General features: G+C 29.9%; 2 protein-coding genes across 2 annotated transcripts; one reads left to right on the forward strand and one right to left on the reverse strand.

The window, feature by feature from the left end:
* Positions 1-9,148: 9,148 nt before the first annotated feature.
* Positions 9,149-10,744, forward strand: LOTGIDRAFT_154620 (hypothetical protein; the record flags this gene model as incomplete). Its single annotated transcript, XM_009063831.1, has 5 exons — positions 9,149-9,259; positions 9,628-9,742; positions 10,075-10,159; positions 10,332-10,455; positions 10,667-10,744. 5 exons carry the CDS (start codon positions 9,149-9,151, stop codon positions 10,742-10,744), a joined length of 513 nt encoding a protein of 170 aa, XP_009062079.1.
* Positions 10,745-12,097: 1,353 nt separating this feature from the next.
* On the reverse strand, positions 12,098-21,685 carry LOTGIDRAFT_177471 (hypothetical protein; the record flags this gene model as incomplete). Its single annotated transcript, XM_009063832.1, has 15 exons — positions 12,098-12,188; positions 12,483-12,571; positions 12,944-13,009; positions 13,280-13,423; positions 13,664-13,725; positions 13,897-13,898; positions 14,054-14,163; positions 15,690-15,691; positions 16,456-16,493; positions 16,941-16,988; positions 17,172-17,238; positions 17,546-17,707; positions 18,051-18,096; positions 18,261-18,303; positions 21,636-21,685. The coding sequence occupies 15 exons, from the start codon at positions 21,683-21,685 to the stop codon at positions 12,098-12,100; spliced, it is 1,020 nt and encodes a 339-aa protein (XP_009062080.1).
* Between the last annotated feature and the right edge of the window lie 213 nt (positions 21,686-21,898).

A 21,898-nucleotide genomic window follows, 5' to 3' on the forward strand; every position in this document is an offset into this window, starting at 1 on the left:
AGCAGTTAATCAAACAGAATAAATAAATAATATTCATTTAAAAAAGAATTTCTTAATAAGTGAAAGATATTTAATATCAATTGAAAATAACTACTTCAAAAGAGCAAAAAAAAAATAAATCAAAATATATGGAAAAAGATATGAGAATAATATTGCTCAGTAAGGAATCTATAGTCATATGCATCATACATCAAAAATTATTCAAAGGAAATGCAAGTTTATTGAGTGTAAATCTGGTTGATTTACAATATAACTATTTAAAATCTGAAATATTTAGTAGAAAACTGTTGGAAGTCAAGCCAGTGAAATAATAATAAATATTCTTTCATCATTGAACTTCAACCCGCCAATGAGAACTCTCTTAATATAATAAAATTTGTGGTTGACGACCTACCTCCTCCTTCTCCACCTTTTTGATTTTTATTCTTTGTATTTGTGACATATTTGTATTTTTGGTGCATAAAAGGTTCATTAAGCCCAACTTGTTTATGGTATTTTCTAGAAATCCTTATTGCTTATTGTTTATTGATTGTTGTTTGTATGTTGTAATTTTCTATTATTTATTTGTGATTTCGAATAAATGGCAGCATCTCACTCAATACTGGTTTTGATTTGTCTTGGGAAAGGGTGAGGGAGGAATATCACAAAACCTATTTTGGTTACTGAAATGAATGAATGAATAAAAGGCAATCCACAAATGTATCAATGAATGTACCAAACTTGTTTATAATATAGTAGGTAGAATGAATGAATGAATGCCAATCAATGGATGATGCATGTTTCTGGGGGCACCCTTATTTATATTAGTAGGTGAAGTGAAGCTAAATCTTGAACCAAACAGCTATATCCCATCTTGGTATGACTGAATCTTTAAACAATGAAAGGTAAAAGTTCACACAAGTACAGCAATAATTCAGTGTCATTCTTTCATAATAGTGTTATAAAACACTCTGTTTTAAAATATCACATTTATACTATATATATATATATATATATATATACATTAAATATCAAACAGACTGTAACATAAATCTCTTTCTATCTCTATTTCTTGAGTTTAAAGGCCATAATTCGCCATTTTCAGGGATTGATTTGGGTCTTGTATATATGCAAATACTCTTTTAAACTACTAGAACTGCACAAAATAGCATGATCCCTTCAAATATATTTCAAATTAGATTTTCACTATCTTTTTTCAAAACGTCTTTTATAAAGTCTAGTTCCAAGAAAAACTTTAAGATTAAGATGATCATCCCTTTAAGTCTTCTATTAGAATGAATCTTTAATTATTTTGTACTCTATCTGAAGAGGAAGTAAAGATTAAATTAATCTAATTAAGAGAAACTTAATTAAGAAATGTTGTTAATTAGCTTACCTTTAATATTTTACCTGAAACACGTGTTGACCATAAAATAATTCTCTAAATATCTGCAAATTTGTTATGTAAGAGTTTTAAGTTAATGATATTAAGTGCATTCCATGAAATCAGAAATCTTACTCTCTAGTTTTTTTTACAAGCTTCCAAAAAGGCATCTTCCTAAATACCTAGTTTACTGTCAGGTGAAACAGACTCACACTCAAAAGGTTGGGTTGGTTGTGAAACTCAGTGGTAATTTATCCCCTGCCATCATCAATATATACCGTAAATTCATAGAATTTGTCAGTTTTCATGAGAATTTCTACATTTATCTACTCAGACAGTCCTTAAAGTGATTCAAACTCCATTAGCTTTTTAGTTGATCATAATTTCGGACCAAATTCACTATGTTACCACTGGAACCAATGATGCAGGGCTGTTGTAAGTTATATCCTTCGAGAAAACAAAGATGTCTAGCTCTAATATATTTATTACATGATATATATATTTAAATCAAAAATCATCTACTGGATGTGGACGTTATCTTATCTCTTTTCTGAAAAGTGCTATGGATATTTGTAATTCAGATCTATCAATTAGGTAAGCAAATATTCAGACGAATAATGTCCATTTACCCATGTTACAGAAAGTCCACAAATTGAATTAAGTTTTGATGGTTTGTTTGAACCATGTAAACATTGGCAAATCTGATATACAAATTTCACCTCCATACGACCCTACTTTAAATCCGCTTTAATAACAAAAAACACTAGAAATTGTACATTTTGTAAAAAAATAAACTCTGGACAACTGGACATAATAATCTTCAAAGTAAATCATGAACTAGTAAGATACAAGACCTTGAACAAGACCTTACAAAGTTCAAATACAAAAAAAAAAATCCTCAAATAGTTTAAGTAGTGTCAAGTATTAAAAAAATCACTTTCAAAGTTGATATAGCTGTTGATATAATTGATTGACATTTTATATAATAAAGGACAATAATTTGATAATCTTTTTCCAGGGAAAGTTTCTTATCATTCTCAGACATTTTCAAGATCAATCAACAGGCCTAAAAATTTACGCAATTCTCCGAATCTCATTCGTGTCAAGACTCTCATAAACCCCGTTCGAGTCAAAGTGTATGGTGTGTCAAAAACACGTATCTAAGATTGAACAACTTTACAAAGGGAAACTCATAAAGCATTCGGAGATTCGCAGATTGCATTTGCGAGAGTCCATCTGGATTCTCCTGGATTTGGACGAATTTTTAGGCCTGATCAAATAAGAAGTACATTAGATAACACCCCTTACATTGTGATTAACATAAAGGTATTTCAAACTTCAAAGAACGATTTTAAATGAACACTATATTAATCCTTCTATTTGTTTCAGATATCTCCTTGAACTTTACAGATCCCAGGACAATAGGAGACCATCATCCTATCCAAATCAAATGCTACATTTATCTCCCTTTGATGTTTCCCTATCAAATAAATACTTGACATTTTAATGTAATCTAGTATCAACAATACAAACTGACCATTTACAAATACCTTGTAACAGTGTACACGACTATGTAATATCTGGTATTTATCAATATCCTAATGATCAAGCTATTCAATTCACAAGCTGTCATAAAAATAAGGTGAAACTTTACACACTAAAAGGATAATTTGTGCTCTCTTAATTTATTTCTAGATGTCTAATCAACAAAAACTAATATTAATTCTTATCAACACATATATTGTATATTTTAGTTATAAAAATATTAAAACAGAAACTGAAACAAGTAATCATATTAAAACATTATCATAAAGAAAGTTAACTTGTTAACAATAAGCTACCAGAGTCAGAATATTAATGATAAAGTAATTTTCACATGATTAATAAGCTTATCTATTGCTCTGTGACCTAGGCCAGTGCTTTCGTTGAGACTCGTCTCAATACACCCTAATACTAAAGATAGCCTTGCAAGTACAAATCATTGTCAGTAGCCTGTACAGCAAGCATGAGCCAATTGTGAACAGACAGACGGATGACAATATGCTTCCATGCTACGTGTGGGCATATAAAAATCAAAAGAATCCATAAAGAATTGTTGCTTGAAGAGTGAGTAAAAGTTGAACTATACGGCTAACAGGGTGAATACACTAAGCTGAAAACAACATTTTGGTGAAAAATTATCAGACCATCCTGATAGAGGATATAATGACATTGACCTACAAAATAAAATCAAAAGAATCTGTAAAGAATTATAGCCTCCAGAGTGAGCACGAGCCAAATGTGAACGGACCAACAGGGTGATTACAATAAACACCCAAAATATATTTGTGAGCGTATAAATTTGAGCTAAAAGTAAGCAAGCTAAAACATAGCACCATTATACTAAAAGAACTGATCCAATTAAAGTTAAAAGTAAGTAAGTTATATTGATATTAATATAGACTAGTTATAGTTATTATAGTGATATGAAAGGAATGTCAGACTGACCAAATAATAAACCAATAACCTATAATCTACAGGTCTTTTACCATCTGCTTCTATATTGTGACGTTTTGACAATTGACCTAACTGTTTAAGTAGGATTATCTGTAGTCATATAATGCCTAATCTAAATCTACTTTCCTCACATTAGTTGATTAATCTTGTCACCCTCTAGGAAGCCTTGTGAAGAAAATCTTTTCGTTCCCAAAAACAAATTCTTATATTTCACCAATTTGCCAGCTCTTTCAGAGTATTTAGTTTTTTGGTTGATTTTGACAAAGTTTATATAATGTCTTCAAGAAATCACTCCTAGAAACTTTTACATGTGCCATATTTTCAATAAAACATAAAAAACTGTTGAAACATTTTTTCCAACTACAGCAGTGGTCAATGCCAATGTTGGTCAGGCCAACACGTCACCATTTCTCCTCCCTTCCCCACAATAACACATTAAGCAGTCCATCTAGACTGTAGTTATCAATATAAATTCAATAGACATGCAGACACTAATTAACTGTCATAATTAGACTAATGAGATATTAGATTCATTCTATTAAACATCTATACTATAATCAATTCATTATAATAACATAACTAACTAATGGATTTTGTCAGCTTTCATTATTTCCTCAAAATTTGCACCAAGTCATAAAAAAACCGAAAAAAAAATCTTGATTTTTAATACTCAGTTGCAGAGTAGACACAAGTGTTGCATGACCTGTCACATTAGTGTGTCACACAGCATCAGCAAACACAATATTAGGGAATAATCACACTTCTTTAATAAAATAATAAACACATATATGTAGTTATTCTCTATTAAAGAAGTATGATAATTCCACTCTCCACTTCTAAATGTCGTTTAAGTCTTATATCAGCTTAATAGTCAAATGATACGGTTTTAAAACTAGGAGTAAAAACTGCAGTTTAGAGTAGAGTATAGTGTAAAAATCAATGAAAATCAAGAGAAATGCAATTCAATTCATAAAATTTCTCCAGACTTTTGTCATTTGTCTTAAACCGACCTCAGTTCTCAGACAAAGTACATTGAAACCTGGAATAACTAGGTCAACTTGAGAATTCCATTGCGTGACTTTGAATATCTGAAAACAATTATGAATGGAAAGTCGGTTTGAAACATCAATCATTTTTCTAGATTATCAATCACGCAAGACAACCTTAAGATCAATTCAAACATCATCTCTTAATGTTCAAACAGTTACTTATTTTCTCTCCTATTCAGTGGGTTTATCAACTTTACTCACTACTAAAAATGTTTGATTTCGAGCCTTCTTTTATAATATTTTTTAAAAGAGTCTAGCATTAGCTGCACAATAGCTACCAGACTTGTTGGAAAGTCTCAATCCTGTCCTAATGATTCCTCAAAGCAGTAAAGAGAAACTAAAAAAATGTTTTATAAATTTCATTAAGAAACTGTCTGGCTAGTAAATGTGAAAATTCTATAAATAATATTCTTTCTATGAATTGTTCCTAAAATAGATTCTGAGTTGCAGGGAATTTTATTGATTCAATTTCCAGGAATTTTCATTCTGATTTGTGGTATACTGGAGTGGAATAGAAATAAAAATAGTTCAAGAAGCATTAGTAATGTATTATATATGTAAATTCATTACTTCAAAGTTGTACATGCTCCTGCAATATCATATCAGCTGAATACTAATCATTTACATCACTATTTCAAAATATATATAAAAAAGGGCTTTAAAAATAATTTCTAGAATAATTCAAATATGTAGTTGCATCAGAATAATCTCAATTCCAATGATGAGAGCTTTGTAACCTTATAATTAGGAACATCCAGGTTCTCTATAGGACAGGTTGTGAAATAGGTGATATGCTAATAAATAAAATTTGCAAACATAGACAAATGACTGTAAAAGATTTATAGCTTCTATAGGAGTACATGTACATTCAAAATTGCATAACAATGACCAGGAATAATTCAAAAAGCCAAAAATTATGATTATGAGTATCAACTCTTTTCAAAGATCATTTTAATCATCAATTATCCTATAAACATCAACTGAAGCAGAAAAGGGCTGTTACTAATGTGCCTTGACAATACCCATTTACAACTTCTAGGTCTTCATGACCTACCAAGACATTCAGCATGGTCAATAACCTTACCAGTAAGAAACTAATTCAAACAGAAATAGAAATTTCTATCATTTTTACAATTCAAACTTAGCTTGTCAATCACTAAAAAAAATATTTAAAAATCCAAAGTTAGCCTTCAACCCAATTCTGTATGTCAGAAACAAAATGTGATTTTGAAACAAAAGCTATTAACAACCTTCAAAGTGTCTGAATATAAAGTTTTTAGATCTTCAACTGTCAAGCTGAGGTTTAAAAATCAATAAAACAGGACAAAACCTTGTTACATTCACCAGAGGAAAATCTGTTGTTGAAATCTGGGATTAAACGATGTGACAGCATTTGGAATAAAGCTACTTAACAACATAGAGAAATTCAATAAAAGGTGGATAATCCTGCAAACCAATTACCAAGACAATGGTCACACAGATTGGTAGATTAGCTGGGTTGATGGAAATAGAATTCAGATATCAGGCACATCTGCTGACTATATAAAGACAATTTGTAAGATACTTAAATACCACTTTGCACAGCCAGGCACTGCTATTGTCTGTTGTTAGCTGATTGTAAGACAATGTAAGGTTTCAATATAAAGATACAATTTAGTATGAAAATTGAGGAAATTGATAAAATAATGAGCTCAAATTGTATGAAGGATAAAAATACTAGAGTCTATTACCGACGCCTTACTATAGGTAAAAGGATTAGGATATTAATAGCCAATCATTGAAACAAAGAAAAATCTCTCTAGCTAACAATAGTTGGGCATTATCATTTCCATAAAAGACCTGCTAGTTTAAAATCTCAGATTGGACAGAAATTTGTGAACTAGTGGATGTCAGATAGACCATGTCGACTTTATTAAACGGATTGCGAAGAGGTTTTCTATTTTTATTTGTATCAGGAAAACTGATAGCATTGACTTGCAACATTCGAATTTTCAATCAGACTCCTGTGGTTCCTGCAATTCCATTAAAACTAAGTGTTTGATGACATCACTAATCACGAACTGAAGAGCCTTACGTGCTAAAGCATATTTTGCTTTAGTGACAATCCCTTTAAGTTATCAGGGTTCATTGAGGAAATACCATGATAAAAGTCAATATCAGAACATTCCTTAACAATGTGTCAATTACAATAGAATATTACATGTCAATATACAACAGAAATCAATGTCATGGTGACATTTTTACATAATACCATTCCATGCAATTACTAAAACGCATTAAAGATATTGGTACATTAACTTTTCTTCCATAAATTTTCTTTCAAAATTGTTTGATTTAATCAAAATCAACTCCAAATAAACAGACAAATAAATAGAACAATGATCCTGTTACATCGTTTACAATATGTGTCAACAAGCACAATCAGCCAGTTATCTGATGGTGCCACTCTGGTTTTTTGACAGTAAAAACCTGTACCAAATATTCATATTTCTCCATCCATCAAATCTTATAATAGGTTAGTAATGAAAAATCAATGAAATTCTAACAGACAAAGGACAAATATTAGGTACAATTAACATTCAACAAACGGAATAACAAAACTTTAAGCATCTTCTTTACAAAATTCAATTCAGTAGCACTTTCAGTGCCAATTAGGCCCTACTTTATCTATCTACCATTATATCTTAACAACCTTAAATCAATTACTGACATGACCAATAACTCTTTCTTTTGTTCAATGCCTGTACAATAATCTGGCTTTTATATGCAACACAAGGACTTGCAAGATATGATTAGAATCAAGATTCATTTGGCACTTTTTAAGTTAGCCATCTGCCTGACTCCTAATACAACTACCTGTTACAGGCTTATCCTGAAACTAACAAAAATCAATGGAACTCTCATAGACAATGTCAGTTTAATAAGTAGAGAACCTGAATCAATGATGTTTAATAAGCTAGAATTTCATTCAATATAACTCCACTCAGCTGACTGCCAGCAAGTCAGTGGTGGAATTGGAAATTCGTTTTGTAACAATGAGGAATTACAGTATTGAAAACTCACCCTAGATTCTCAGCAATTTCTCTTTAAAATGAAAATAAAATCGTTGTCAATCCTTGCAAGCACCATACCTTCTTTTTGTCACGTTTCTTTCCCATTCATTTGACAGTTGTATCATGTGTTATCAGCCTTCTCTCTTGTTTTGACTGGGATTTATTTGTGTGGGCGTGTCTTAAATTACTAGAATTCCATTGGTTAAAAATAAATCTGATTAAAAATAGTACTTTGATATTTATATTCGAAAAAATTCTTTCATCAAAAATATCTAAATGACAGCCAATTCTAGACAAAGATTTTTACCACAGATTCTAACTTAGTCAAATCAAATTTTTTCGATATATTTTCTGCATAAATTATTCAGTGCGGGACGTCAATATGTCAGCGCCCATAGCATAACAGAAAAAAGTGAAAGTAGATAAAAATTTCATTATATAACTTTATGTCAATCGATCCAAGAAAGATACTTGTTGTTAAAAAGATTTGATTTTTTCAATACAGGTACATGATTTTTGTCGCGAAATAAGGATACATAATTAATTTTGAAAGGACAAATTTGGCTACAATGACGTATGTTGTCTTTGTAAATTGAAAAATTCCTACTCTCTGGCCACATTGAGTTCTCAACTGAATTTTTTCTCTCATGTCACAAATATTCAAAATATAATTTTCAAGTGCATACCAATTGTCTTAGAATGCCTTTGGGTCTATGAATACTCTCAGCAATATTTGGAGATTAATATTTCAATTCATACAAAAATGATAGCCAAAATGTGAATTAGAACTTGATGTGGCCAGAGAGTAGTTGATTGTAATGTATAATGTAGGGTAGCACCATGGAGTTATTTTTATAGATAAATCTATGAGTAGCACCAGTAGATCATGAAGGGGGTTATATAGGGTTCTGCAAAGTTTTACTATCTTTTTAACACTTATATTTATTTGAAAATCAATGACCAGTTGTTATGAATAAGTAGGCCTAGTCTTGATTTAATAACAGCTTTCAACCCATACCACAGCATTGTCATTTTGGCTTTCCACATATGCACTTTTTTTTTCAGCTTATGGTAGGCAAGACAGAATGTTAAGATTACGAGCACAGACAAGTTTTTGCCGCATAGCATGTAGATGTTACACTACTGGAGTAAAAAGAAATCCTATCAAAGAAAAGAAAACAAAAGCCATGTTAGACAGAATCATTCGAGTTGATCATGCAGGAGAACTTGGAGCAGACCGAATTTATGCTGGACAGTTTGCAGTTTTAGGGAAAACATCTGTTGGCCCAGTCATTCAAGTTAGTTCAGATTGAAGATTTATTATTTGATTAGGCTATATGTAAACATTTGGAATAAGTAGCCTATCTGTGAGAAATATTGCTTTTTCAAATGGCTTAAAACCTCTAATGGATTTAAGAAAAATCACAATTTCCATGTAGATTCATGTCCAGACAGTCCAGTCACTACTGGCAGTATTGCTGCCTCATTCTTAAATGATCCCATATCAAGACAAGAATTACTCATTTAAGTGATTGATAAGTCTGTAGTTTATAGAATTCTTGTCAAGTATACCAATACATGGGTTTCCATTACTCACTTAATTAAGTTTTCATACATGCAGGGTTTTCACTCTGTGTAACAAACTGTTTATTTTTCACTATTTCAGGAGATGTGGGAAGAAGAAAAAGAACATTTAGAAACATTTGAAAAGTTAATGGTAAAGGAAAGAGCAAGGCCAACTGTACTCTTACCTATTTGGAATGTTGCTGGTTTCGTTTTAGGTAAAAGCTTGGTACCTGTAGGTCTTGGCTAACATTGGACTACCTCAATATATACCTTGATACCATTTACTTTATATCTTCTGTTTATTGCTGGACATATTATCACATGGGTTTAGATTTGATACTTATGGTATTTCAGGTGTGAATATTTGAGAACATCTACAAAAACTGTTTTCTTGTAGGCCTACTATTTGGTGATTTAGTAATATATGGCTGTACATACCCATATAGCTAAAACAATAACCCTTGGTGTTTCAGTAACATATGATGCCATATACTTGTAGAGCATAAACAGCCCTGCATTGTGGTTGACTATGTATTTTATATTTTAGGAGCCAGTACAGCATTACTAGGTAAAGAAGGAGCTATGGCTTGTACAGTAGCTGTAGAATCTGTTATAGGTGACCATTATAACAGGTATATATAATCAAGTCTGAATTTCTCGTGATTAGTAGAACTCAGTATTAAAAAAACTTAAAAAAATTGTATTTCTTGTCAAATTGGAATCAAATGTATGTTTGAGGTATTTATAACACAATTCAAAATGGAAATATTTTGTTGAATTCAATTGAGCTTTTGTTAATTTCAGTCAGATTCGTGAGTTAGTGGAAGATGATCCAGAGAAACATGCCGAGCTATTGAAAACCATTAAAAAATTTCGAGATGATGAATTACATCACCATGATACTGGTCTAGAACATGACGCTGAAAAGGTTGGTCCAAGTTTTAGGTTTTTTCTGCAGCACAGGATGTGATATTGTTGAATGCTTTCTTGCCTTCTGTATTAAAATCTGCATACTGCTCTTGTCGATTGTGAACCAAATTTCATATTTAGATGCTGCAAACCTTGATGTCTCTTTAACGGCTGAATTAACCTCCTTACAAGTTACTAGATACAGTAATATAGAATTTATTCTGTTTCAGGCCCCATTTTATCAAGCATTAACACAAGTTATAAAAGTTGGATGTAAAGGTGCTGTTTGGATTTCAGAGAGGATTTGATTGCTAACTTTTACAAAAGCTATTCTCGACTGAGAAAAAACATTTTTTTGAAAAAATTTGTGAATGAGTAGATGAGCAAGTATACAAGATGTTAAATGTGATTTGGACAATTGGATAGAATTGTTATTGGAGAACAAAAACAACAAGTAATATGGTTGTGTACATAAAGCTCAAGTATAAAATGAGACAGTCTAAAACCTTAGAATAACTTGTATAACAACAAGATACAAATACTGAAAGATCATATTTCATTGCTATGAACTGTGCATTTCCCTATTAAAGTGAAAGTGAAATTAGCGATATATGACAACGCTGAAGTGACCAGAAAAAAAGAGCATGAAATAATTTATTATCTTAAAAATTTGATATAAATAATTATAATTATTAATTATTGTTTTATATTTTAAAACAAATCATGTATATCATGAATACAGAGTTGAAGTTTACTAACCCTACAGAAATAGACAATACATAAACATATAATTGTGGTTTTAATGATATACACATATCAATATCATTTTTAAGGTAGATTTAGTAGTAGTTGAAACATTGCCTGGTCAAATCTAAAAGTAACCTATTGCCTAGATGTATATGAATGATCTTTTGAAATAGACTGTTCCGGATGAGATTAAACAAGTACATATACGAGTATATAGGAGGTCTAGTGGACCTTTGTGGCATAATGAACCTCATTACTAGAATATATGGTAATGAACTAGGTAGATAATTTATTGAGATTATTCATTTATCTAACAGTTGGTAGATTTGTTGAAAATTTGACAAGTATTAATTATAAAATTAACATAATAATATCTCTTAGAGCACTCAATGAAAACATTTAATTAGCCTGATTATAAATATATTCATTATTGAAATGTTTTAGATCCTTCTGTCTAAAATATCCAGCCATAATTTTTCAAACACTTATCAAAAATACTACAAAGTTAGGTTTTCATAAATAATAAATACATTAACTATTTCTTACTCTTAATGTTATAAAGTAACACAAAAGATAAGATGTAAGAATTATTTTCTTGAACAAAATAAAAACCTGAGACCAACAGTGCTAAGATAACATATAACTGTGATGATAATATGCTAGTATTTGTAAAGTGCACCTCAAAAATCAAATTTGAAAATAATATTAAAGCTTGATTGTGTATCCAATACCTTTCATAAAATATGCCATTCTGTGACTTAGTTTGTCAACTTGACATCTCTTTTGGAAAGTTCACATACCTAATAATATTTACAAGTAATTAATATTATAGTTAAAAGATTTCTTTAAAAGTTGAAGAATCAACACATATATAAATAATATCTACATTTTAAAACATGAGCTTGAGGGAATTTTTAAACTGACTTTTCTTCTGATTTATTCAAATGTTCCATGATTTTCAATTCCTTTGCCTCCTTTTTCTTATTTCTAGCTTCATATTCTAACCTGTGAAAACAGAATGAGGTTTTCGTTGAAATTACTGGATGATAACAATATAACAGGCATATAGAAATTATTCCAAGTTTATAAGTACAACACAAAAGTTTCAAGAATCCTGTCTATAAATAGCTTCTAAAAGACAATACATTTAACTCTTTTACTATTTTCTGCTTTTAAATGCACTGGGAATATTTATGGAAGGGTGGTCCATTCTTGCCATATTTAAAAACCCCATTGAGATTTTAACGGTTCAAAATCATTTTACTACTTGAGATAAATAATAAAGTAAAAATAACCCACCTATTTGAAATAATTCTGTTAATAATCATTTGAGTTGTCAATTCATTAGCACTATCTACTGTTTTAAATTTACCACGTCTTTTAGGTTCCTACAAGATAAAGTTATATATATCATAATGTTGCTTTAATAAATTTAAGTCCTTTAAGAATAACTAACAATAACACAAGAAGAAGTTGATTTTCAATACAAAATGACATTTTATAGCTGCAATCATATATGACTGAAAATGTAGTGACAACTCTGTTTGAGTGAAAAAAATAAACATAAATATGTATGTCTCTTTCTAATAAAAGATAATAAGACTTGACATCAAATACCATCCTTTAATACCCAACGTTTCGTCGAAAATGTTTTGACTTCATCAGGGGAAGAAACAAACTACAAATGGTGGAAGGCATATAAGAGGCACAAGTGATATATACATATATGGGTAACAAGAATTAACAAAGTAAAAACTTACTGCATATGGGTCTGAACCATCTACATCAGGCATAATAGGTGTTTCACCATGACAGACAACATCTACCTATAATTACAACAAGAGACTGGAGATAAACAGTGCCATTTTTAAAAAGAGATTGGGAAACACATATAGTTCATAATCATTCTTATATCTGCTAGAAATCTGGGTAATATTACTACAATCAGAGTTCTTATTGATGTAACAATCTTTGATGTAACAATGTTTTAAAGAATAGAATTTTAATGGTATAAGCTGAGAATTAAGATTGTACCTACAGAAGGAGCAATCGCTAACCCAAACGCCAAAATTGCTGAGATTAACATATGTTCATACCTTAAAATGGTCCATTAGATCAGGTGTAACAGAGTAGGGTGCTCCTATCACTACTTCAGATACATATCTACAAGCTAACACACTGAATACACGTTCATGTAGATTCATTATAGGATAGTTACTTCCCTTGTATCTATTTACAATCTACAATGTATATCATATAAAGTAACTTTAATCTATATTTCAAATCTCTATCTACAATGTTCTCACAATAACAGAAAGTCTTGAAATTGGCATCACATTAAGACTAAAACATATCAAATATTTCTTTCTATAATTATAGACAATTATAGATAATTGATATACAGAACAAATAATATTTGAACTGTGATTTAATTCTATAAACTTTGTTTAGAATCCTAAAATATTAAAAATAATACTTACAGGATCAGTATGTAAACCAACAATGACAAAATCACCTTCTTTAGCAGCTTTTTCTAAAAAATCTAAATGACCCAGATGTTTTCAAAGTTAAGGAATCAAAATCATAACTACTTTTCATAGAACAGAAAAAAACAATCAAATTTATGTTATCTAGGTAAACAGCAAATAAAACTGAGACTCCTTACATGTTATGTTTGTCATATTCACCAGTGCCAAACAAGTAGCTCTCCAACCTCTTTAGTAAGTATTATCTTCATTCTAAATTGAACAAAATCTGTTTTAGAACAGAACCAAGACAGTTATTATGTCTATAGTAAGTAGTAAAAACAAAACCTTGAAAGAAATAATTTTCAAAGGATATGAAATAAATCGAAAGCTCCAGCAACATACACAATTTTATCTCCAGGTTTTGGATCCTTTCCTTCTGAAAATTGAATAATTTTACGAGAGGTGGGTAAAAACTGGGAACACCCAGTCCATGGACTTTTAGAACTACTGTCCTGAAACAAAGAATAACAATATTAGTACATGAAATATCTTGAATTACATAAAAATAACAAATTTACAGAATTATCTAGTAGCTAAGTAAATTATATCTAAACATGCAATTGATAAAATACTTTAAAAACATAACAAACAAATGCATAAAGCTTTTCTTCCTAAATGATTCACTATGGTTAATTTGACAACATTTAATTTCTTTATTAGTATTGTTCTGGTGGCAAATTGATGAAAACAACTGTGATTATGTGTTGATTGAAGAAATACAAATTATAAATCAGATCTAAGCGTGACTCTCAGTTGAAGTTTATGATTTAGATTATGTGATATTTAGAGGAAGCTAAGATAATTCAGAAGGAGAATATTTAATGATTGCAGATGAGATTGCGATGAATGAATTTATTAAATGATCTAGTACTTGGTGAATGGTGGTTACAGGGTTAGGAAGTCAGGAAGACTCTCTTAAACAATTATTATTATTATTCAACGACTTTATTTGTTTTTATGATTGGAATTCCATGTGACATTTTTTTCATGCTAGCTTACAATTGATGAGAGTTAAATCTGGGCAATGGTTAATTGTCTAGGTTTTAAACCAGTCTATTAGCAGTCTGTAAATCTCTGTATACAGTTTCAGATTTTTAAGCAGATATTTTGCATTCATAATTGTGAAATTGACAGTGATAATGCTGAATATTTGAAATAAGGGGTTACAAGATTTAAAAGTTTCACTTGGAAAAACATTAGTCCTACTGAAAATTGTATTTCATAAATAATTGAATACTTTGAAAATGTATAATGAAATGTAAAATATAGTGAAATGTAAAGTAAAGTTAATGGTAAAATATAGTGAAATGTAAAGAATTGTGAAAATTAAAATATAGTAAAATGTAAATAATAGTGAAATGTAAATTATAGTGAAATGTAAATTATAGTGAAATGTAAATTATAGTGAAATGTAAATAATAGTGAAATGTAAATTATAGTGAAATGACAATGATAATGTGCTTTAGGTTAGAATTAAATTTGTGCTACGTTTTATAATCAAAAGTAATTCCCTAGATCTCCACATGATGGTAAAGAACAGGCTTTTTACTGTAAATATCTAACAATGTAATTTAAGAAGAAATAGGATTTAGTACATGTGAAATTAGAAAAAGTCATTAAAATATCACTACATTTAGATTTTAATCAATGAGAAATCCTCTCGAAATTGCAGGAGCTTCTTTTTAAAGATGTCTGAAGTTGAAGTTTAGTTTTTTGTAATTAAACCTGAAAGCAATTAAGCTTTTAAAAACATTAAAACCAAATCTTCTGTTGATTTGACTCTGTTTTTGGCTAGAGCTTGGAAATGTCTCACTGTGATATTGTATCACAATGAGGTAAATTTTTAGAATTTAGAATATATTCAGTTGATGAATGTCTCATTTGAATTTAACGAAAAGAAAGAAAGGCTCTGTAATTTCTGAGAGTATCTTGAAGTTTGCACTACAATATTCAGTTGTAAAAGACAAATAAAATATACAGCTGAGTTTATAAAATTACTTCAGAAAATGTCTTGATTTTTTTCGCAGTTTCCTAAAAAATAAAAATATTGTATCTAGATTTTTAGCTAATTAAGCCAAAATTTCGCATTGCTAATACTTTCAGCCTATGTTGAATATGATATTTTGCTGGGAATCTCTTATAGGCTGCAATTTCACAGTGTCTTTTTCACAAATATTTACATTTATAACAAAAATTTAATCATATCATCTCCTTAAAAAATTGTTGATATTTTCCTTTAAACTATTATTCGAAAATTCTACAAATACGCTAAAAATTTAGGTTTGGGAAATATGAGATGAATTTGAAGGTAAGTTTTGGGTATGATTATCAGCTGCGCAATGGGTAAGAAACTGATATAATTACAAGATACAAGTTAGACATGGTTTTCATTAGAGATTCAATATCATTCTGAAACAAAAAGTTATTCTAAAAAAAATGAAAATATTATAGAAATATCATAGGTCTAGCTGAAACAGATTTCAAGATTAACAGGTAGGATAATACAATACAATCTACAACACTACCCTTTTTCTCAAATATAGCCAGTGCCCTTCCTTTCTTAAAATACGAAATATTAAAACAACAATAACTTTTTCAGAAATTAAAGAGGAAAATGATAAACCTTTATAACTGTTTCTTAAGCTTTATCATTAATCATATCAGTTATTGTCTGTGAGTAAATTAACAAGGGAGTTAACTTACCTTTCCGATTGCACCAATATGAGATTTATCTAGCTCGGCACCTTCTTTCTGATGGTGAGTTTTAGTTACTAACAACATTCTGGAAGGAAAATTAGAACAACTTTTGAACTAGAGAAGATAATTTAAAAAAATCATTTAAAAACTCTTGATAGCTTAATTTTTCTTTTAAATCTGAAACTAGTTTAGATTCAAATGATCATACAAGTAAAGTCAGTTGTACTACAGACACCTAGCCAAATCTATGTAAGGTGATGTTATAGTCATAGAAAATCAAAAATAAACTAATATAAAACCTTCTGAACGCATGAAGTTTTTGTTCACCCAAGTGAGCATCTGCTCTTGGACTTGGTTTGTTCATGTTTCAGAGAGATCAATGCAAAAAAAACATCAGCTCAAATTTAACATCGTTACAATCAAAATTGATTAAGCTAGTTAATGACACATTCAGAGCCATGCATTTGATATGTTCAAAACCAGGCATGAATTAGGTCTATTAGACATAAAGTAACAATCACAAGTTACATACCTTCCTACAAGATCTGTTGTAGAAACTCCTTGTGTTCTTTTACATTCCCTATAATACAAATTTACATTTGCTCTTTAGTGTAACTTTTCACAGTTTAATGCTTTAAACACGATTTCTAAAACAGAATACACATAATGACCATTTGTCATATGTTAAAATATTCTATTTAAAATTGTTTCTTGTTAATCAAATTAAGACCTTAATATAGAGATTGCTCAATTTGTTACTTACTTATATCTATTAGCAGCTTTGACTAAATGATATGTATCTTGACCATCTGCTGTTGTTGTGATATCATCTACAATTATACATTAACTTAATTTACCTATTTTATAAACACATATTGAAATAGAAAATATTCCATTGTTTATGTTTGACGTTTTATCACCAAATTGGACTAAACAATAATTGCCAATAACTTCTAAAAATATACAATGTTCTGATTAATATTTAGAAATGTTCTCAAAAACACTATCGAGTTAACTCATGAAGTCTGTGTAGCTTAGATTACTCCTTAAAACATTATGAAGTATAATTGTAAATGTTCCCAAAAGTGTTATTAAGACTCATGAAGTCTGTTGTAAGAAACAAATCAATCCACTCACCTCCATGTACACAGAAGTCAATGTTATATTTATCCATTGTTTCTAGCGTGGTAACATAAGGGGCATCTTCTATCACTTCATCAACCCATTTAATAGCGCGGACCATTCTATAACGTTCTTGTTCATTATAAACAGGAGGTCCTTTATGTTTTGATACTTCACCTACAGAATAAGAACATGACACATTTACATATTTCCATTGCTGCACATCTTTTGAGTTATTCTACTTATCCATAAAGCTAATATCAACTTTAGCAGAAGTTAAAAAGACCAGGGGCAGAAAAAGTAAACTTTTATGTGGATTTGCCAACATCATAAAATCTTTATTCTAAATATTCTTTAGATAAGACACAAATCCTCATTATAGCATACCATACATGTTAAAAGAATTGTTGAAATGATATATGTGTGTGTCTTGAAATTTCTCTATGATAGATCATATATTATCTTAATCAGGTGACATATACTCAATGATAATTAATGTCAATCAAAAACAATAACTTACTGTCTGAATGAACTCCAACAGCTAAATAATCTCCCATCTCTTTACCCTGGAATATGACATAAAAATATTAACAAACTTATTCATAAAAATGTAATGGAATTTACAACAAATGATGTCAATTCTTTAATTGAAACCCTCGAATTGGAGTTTGAATATTAGATATAGTTGAATTTCTTAAAGCTAGAAAATATTAGTAAACTCTGTACATACCTGACGAATGGCATTGGCATGACCAAAATGTACCATATCAAAACTGAAACAATCAAAATAGAATACAATGATAATACTATTCACCTAACACTTGTGGTTCAGGAATTTCTGCCTTCTTAAACTAATCTTGCACAAAATTAGACTGTCAAAAAATGTAAATAATCTCTTCTCATATATACACTTTTGCAGTATTCAAATTCTGAATTTTCCTTTTTTGTGAAAACGTTGTCAGTTTTTATTTTCTAGCATTTATCCCAAGATGAAAAAGTTCTAACATGGTGTAGGTGTTCAGAATTATTCAAGGGGGTTGAAATAGCAGTCTAGAAATCTATATCTTTATTGTGTATGTCCGTGGGGGCTGGGCCAAAGCAAGTGAGAATTAAGAACCAGCAAAACATTCTTCATTTCAGCAGAGATTGATTCAGTTACAGTGTCTTTGAACAAAATGTTTTTGACACCTCAAAATTGTCAGAAAGTACAAAATCTGAACCCCAGCACCAATTCATTCCTGGCATGGGGCTGCTAAGAACACATACATAAATTATATTATATTACTATATTTCTAGGTAGACCTAATTAATAGTGTATTATCTGAGACCTGTATTGAAGGTCAGCAGAGAAATAGATCACTGTAATCAATGTGTTATTATCATAGGAGATTATTGAGTTGTTATCTAATTAACAGGTTACAACAGACTCTGAAATCATTCATAACGACCCTTGTAATATCACACATATATCAACTACTATTGTCAACAAATACACTGCTATATCTTATCATGAAATTTATAGTTTTATCAACATTCTCTGTTGGGACATAAGCTTATGACTGTCTTAGTACTTTCCTCAGTAACTTAAATCATAACATTTATTTGAATATTAGCCTCAAAATAGTATCTATAGTCTTGAATCACTTTAATTTGATAAAGAAATAAGCAATGGCACATATTTTCAAATTTGCTTTTGTTGATGACAGTTTTAGCCAAAATGTTTGTTTGTGTTTGAAATTCCTCAAAGGAAAGTGTGTTTATATTATAAACCAAATTAACAATACAAAGTTGATCAGTACTATTTTTGCAGTTGATATTCAAGTTGACTCAATAATTAAACTCAGTACTAACGATATGGACTGCAAAATAAAACCCTAAAATCATAGCAGCTAATGATTTTTCATATGAGGAAGTATATCAATCAAAAGTGACTAAGTATTTCATCATGAAAAATGGTATCAGGTATCTAGAAGAGTAAGCATACCATGCCTGGCTCCACACTTGTCATAGCTGCTTAACATACACAACGAAAACAACAAAAAGGAAAGTACCAAAAAAAAGTTTAGAATGTTTCAAATTACATAAATATATTTTACCATTAGCACTGATGATTAAACATAACTACATTAAAAAAACATAATAAACTGTGTAGATTTACATTAATCAGTTAAACTCTGTCATAAATCAATACGATCAAATCAATATACAAAAATTAAATATTATAATATAATGTCATGTATTATTATTACGTAAATAGTCTAAAATGCTGTCATATACATCTCTACATAATTAATTAGGCAATTTGTGTTCCCTAAAGCAAATGATGGCTGCTCACTTTACATTTGTAATAATATCATTACATTCAAAACTAGAATAGACAGAGTCCAAAACTTATCAATTTTTACTTATTACTGGTATTAACTCGTTAGACCTTTATCCATAAAAAGATAAAACTTTCACTGTATTGACATTTACCATAATGAAAACAACTGTCACCTCATGTTTACTTTAGAAAAGGAAGGGGTTCGATAAGCTTAAGCCCATGAAGTTTGTTTGGCAATTTAAAACCTAAACATTTCACTAAGACCCTTGAAATTACATATCTCGAGATTAGTTGAAGCCTGCTTATAACAATTAAACTGAAGCATAGTCTTCATATCACACTATAGTTTTACTATATTGCCTACGAATTTAACTTTTGTAAATAATTTTTATTTCACATTCAACCATGTGATGAAAACAAATCATGTCATACATTAGTGAATCAATTAGTAATAATCATACAGAAAGCACTCTGAAATGTTTCAATACCTTTTGCATAATAATGTCATGTATTGCATACAATTTTAACTTTATAGTTAATATACTACAAACACATAATAAAAATAAAACATATTGAAAAGTGATTTATATAATGGAAACAGCAGTTACTATTTCTTCAATAATAAGTTGTTTATAAGAGCACATATATTGATATCTGAGGTCACTACCAGTCAGTATTGATATTAAAAGGCTGTATCAAATATACAACTAGTTTTAATACAGTGCTATAATTTACAGTCAACTGAGACTCAAATGGTCAGTTATTAGACTATTGCCTTAAAGGGACAGCGTGTCATTTTTGGGGGTTGATTTGAGACTTGAATATTTTTAAATAGTCTTCAGAAGTACTAGAAGTGTACAAAAAATCACATAATTCCTTCAAAAGTATCTCCAACTAGTTATTTCTTTTCCTATTTCTATAATGTCTTATGTCTATATATGGCAGTGTCTCAAGAAAAGACGACTCATCTTTTTAACTTTTGAATTAAAAAATAATTCGGAACATACATCTATATAGATTTAAAGGCTCAAATTTCGATGGTGAGCTGTGAACACTATTACTGATAGCCAAAAAATTCTCGTTTTTTAAAGTATGGTATGATTGGTCAAAAACAGGTGCCCTGTCCCTTGAAGACCTTGACTAATAAAGAGAAATATCTAGTGTATTTCCAATAGTAACATTTTTTTTATACAACTGGTGTCAAGAAATTAAAATACAAAATTTGATTTCTTTTTCTGTTTCAATTTTTTATAAACTGATGACACATATTAGTTTATTTTTAATTCTTCCTCTGCATTGGACAGTGTCTGTTTCAGTTGAAAAGATATATGGTAAAGTTTATATAAAGAAATAGATACACATCAAAGTCAAATTATCACGCTCATTAACCAATATACTACAAACAAGTTTTATATGTCTTTTACATCCCTCATTAAATCTTGAAAAACAATACTTGACGCGCAAAATATCTTAGATTTCATAATTGAAGGTTATTCATAACAATAGTGCATCATGTCCATGGAAAGAATACCCTGAATTTTCCTGTCAGCAAGACATTCCTTTTCTAGTCACATTGTCATTATTGTCAATATATTTTACATGTCAATGGACATAGATAAGGCCTACAATGTCTTATTTCCAAACAGAGCTGTCCTAATATTTCAATGTCTCTGTGCACTTACTCTTGTAGCAATGTTTTTGGACATTAGTTGCATAGTAATAATAGGCTTATCTGTCATTATCCTATGTTTTAATTTAATCCAAGTCAACAACTTTACTCACCAACCGTCCATCCATACTCGAACTTGTTTTGGTTTCTTTTCTGCCGACATTTTGCAATATAAACAACAGAATAAACCTGAACACCTGAAGGTACACGTTAGCTATAAATATGAATAAATCGATTGCTTGATAAGATATTTATAAGCAGAGCAAATACAAGTTTTTACTCGTGTACCCATACGCAAATCTCTATCAGGTGATCAAACATGACAGATAGTCTCGATCGTCATTAGTATTTTAATGCTTTCATTTCTTCACTTGAT

This window comes from Lottia gigantea (genome assembly GCF_000327385.1).
Source record: "Lottia gigantea unplaced genomic scaffold LOTGIsca_6, whole genome shotgun sequence".
NCBI classification, from domain to species: domain Eukaryota; kingdom Metazoa; phylum Mollusca; class Gastropoda; family Lottiidae; genus Lottia; species Lottia gigantea.